Source organism: Stegastes partitus, unplaced genomic scaffold, assembly GCF_000690725.1.
Source record: "Stegastes partitus isolate 25-593 unplaced genomic scaffold, Stegastes_partitus-1.0.2 Scaffold88, whole genome shotgun sequence".
In the NCBI taxonomy this organism is placed as follows: Eukaryota; Metazoa; Chordata; class Actinopteri; family Pomacentridae; genus Stegastes; species Stegastes partitus.
Genome location: NW_007577819.1, coordinates 464211 through 465854, shown reverse-complemented (window position 1 = coordinate 465854; position 1644 = coordinate 464211). Strand labels below are relative to the sequence as shown.

General features: G+C 37.4%; 1 protein-coding gene across 1 annotated transcript in view; it reads right to left on the bottom strand.

The window, feature by feature from the left end:
• The window catches only part of LOC103353878 (DENN domain-containing protein 3-like), a 31660-nt gene that overhangs the window by 24509 nt on the left and 5507 nt on the right, over positions 1-1644 (bottom strand). The window contains exons 3-4 of the mRNA XM_008277054.1: positions 255-438; positions 50-136 (exon numbers count right to left, since the gene is read on the bottom strand). Coding sequence (XP_008275276.1) covers positions 50-136; positions 255-438 — 271 coding nt within the window. The remainder of the gene's footprint in view (positions 1-49; positions 137-254; positions 439-1644) is intronic.

Here is a 1644-nt window from a genome sequence, read left to right as displayed (position 1 = left end):
GTGTCTTTTAATAAATGCATGTAAGTGTGCGTTATGGAAAACCAATTACCAGGGAAGCAGAGTTGAGGTAAAGCCATGAGGTCGATGTCTTTAGGCACACTGATGTCTTCACTTCCTCCTCTTCCTTCTGCTGCACCTGCAAAAACATGGCATAATATAAAACTAAAAGAGACAAATCCCTGCTGATAAAATGTGTAAAACAAGTAACCGAGGCTCCATAAAAGTTGATATCTGACCACAAACGCTTTCTGTACCAGGCGTTGGTGAAGGTGAAGAAGGCTGTTCCCTCTTCTTCCTGAGGAACGAACGCCGCCGTTTCCCTCGTGGCCGCAGAGTTTCGCTCTCAGCTTGTGGTCGGCTGACGAAGGGAGGAACCAGGACATGGAGGACCTCCGGCTCCAACAGGAGGGGCTCTGGAGTCCCATTGCTGTTAAAGGCCTGCAGGGGGGGAGGCAAGAAGGGAAGGATTTGAGGGGATTCCGACACCAGCTTTCTTAGCTTTGATTAGCTGGTAAATGCAATATATCAAGTGGTTATTTTAACATTATTTCTGATCACTGCCAGTGTTTCTCCTGCTCAGGACGAGCGTTTACCCGAAAGTTTTAATTTGACATACAGCAAATACAGATAGTCTGTTTTGTCTTATTAGACAGAAATCCATGTATGTTCCTGCTACATCTGTCATGAATAAAAATGCCCAAAACTGTTTCCAAGTGTTTAATTAGCATTTTATTGTGTAAAAAAAAAAAAAGTTATTTAACACCAAACATCTTCTGTCTTGGGCAATCTAAAATAATACAATAATAAAATGCACATCTATCTTTTCTGTTTGTTTTCTTTTTTAACAAGAGGTGCATTGTGTCTTTATCATAGAGCTGCAATGATTAATCAATTAGTTGTAGATGAAAGAAAAAAACAATTAAACAGGTTAAGTAATTTTTTAAAGGGAAAAAAAGTGTAATTTCACTCTAATTCCAGCTTCTTAAATACAAATGTTTTCTGGTTTCTTTCTGGTTTCCTCTGCGGCGATAAACTGAAATTCTTTGTGTTGTCGACAAAACAAAACATCCGAGGCGTCATCGAGGGATTTGGAAAACACCGATTGACGCTTTTCATCATTTGCTGACATTTTAAGGACAGTAACTGACAGATCAATTGACAAAATAATCACTAGTTTTTAGGGACACTTTATCAGATATCTATAGATGAAAAACAGTCAGACAGTGTGGTAGAAAGAGACCAGACATAAAACAAAGGTGCTGTAGTTTGCATCTAAACTGAGAAGCTGCCAGGATGCTCATTTATTTTGCTTTGTTTTTTTTTTTTGCCTGAAAGATTTATTTAGTTTTACTGTTTAAACTGGAAAATTTCATTTTGGTGCACCAGCACATACTTTAGGTGCACTAGAAGCTTTTTTACCACAACTCTTGGCACTGAAACATACTGTTTTGTCAGTTACCTTACGCATTAGTAATTGAATAAAAAATGAATATGCAAACATTTGTAAACAGGAATAAGGGTGGAGATCAATGTTTTTTTTCTGTTTTATAATCTGGGACTTAAAGTTAGTCAAAGGTGGACTTCTTTGGCTATATTATATATTGATGTGTTGACTTGATGAATTTTATTGTTATTTTGGACATT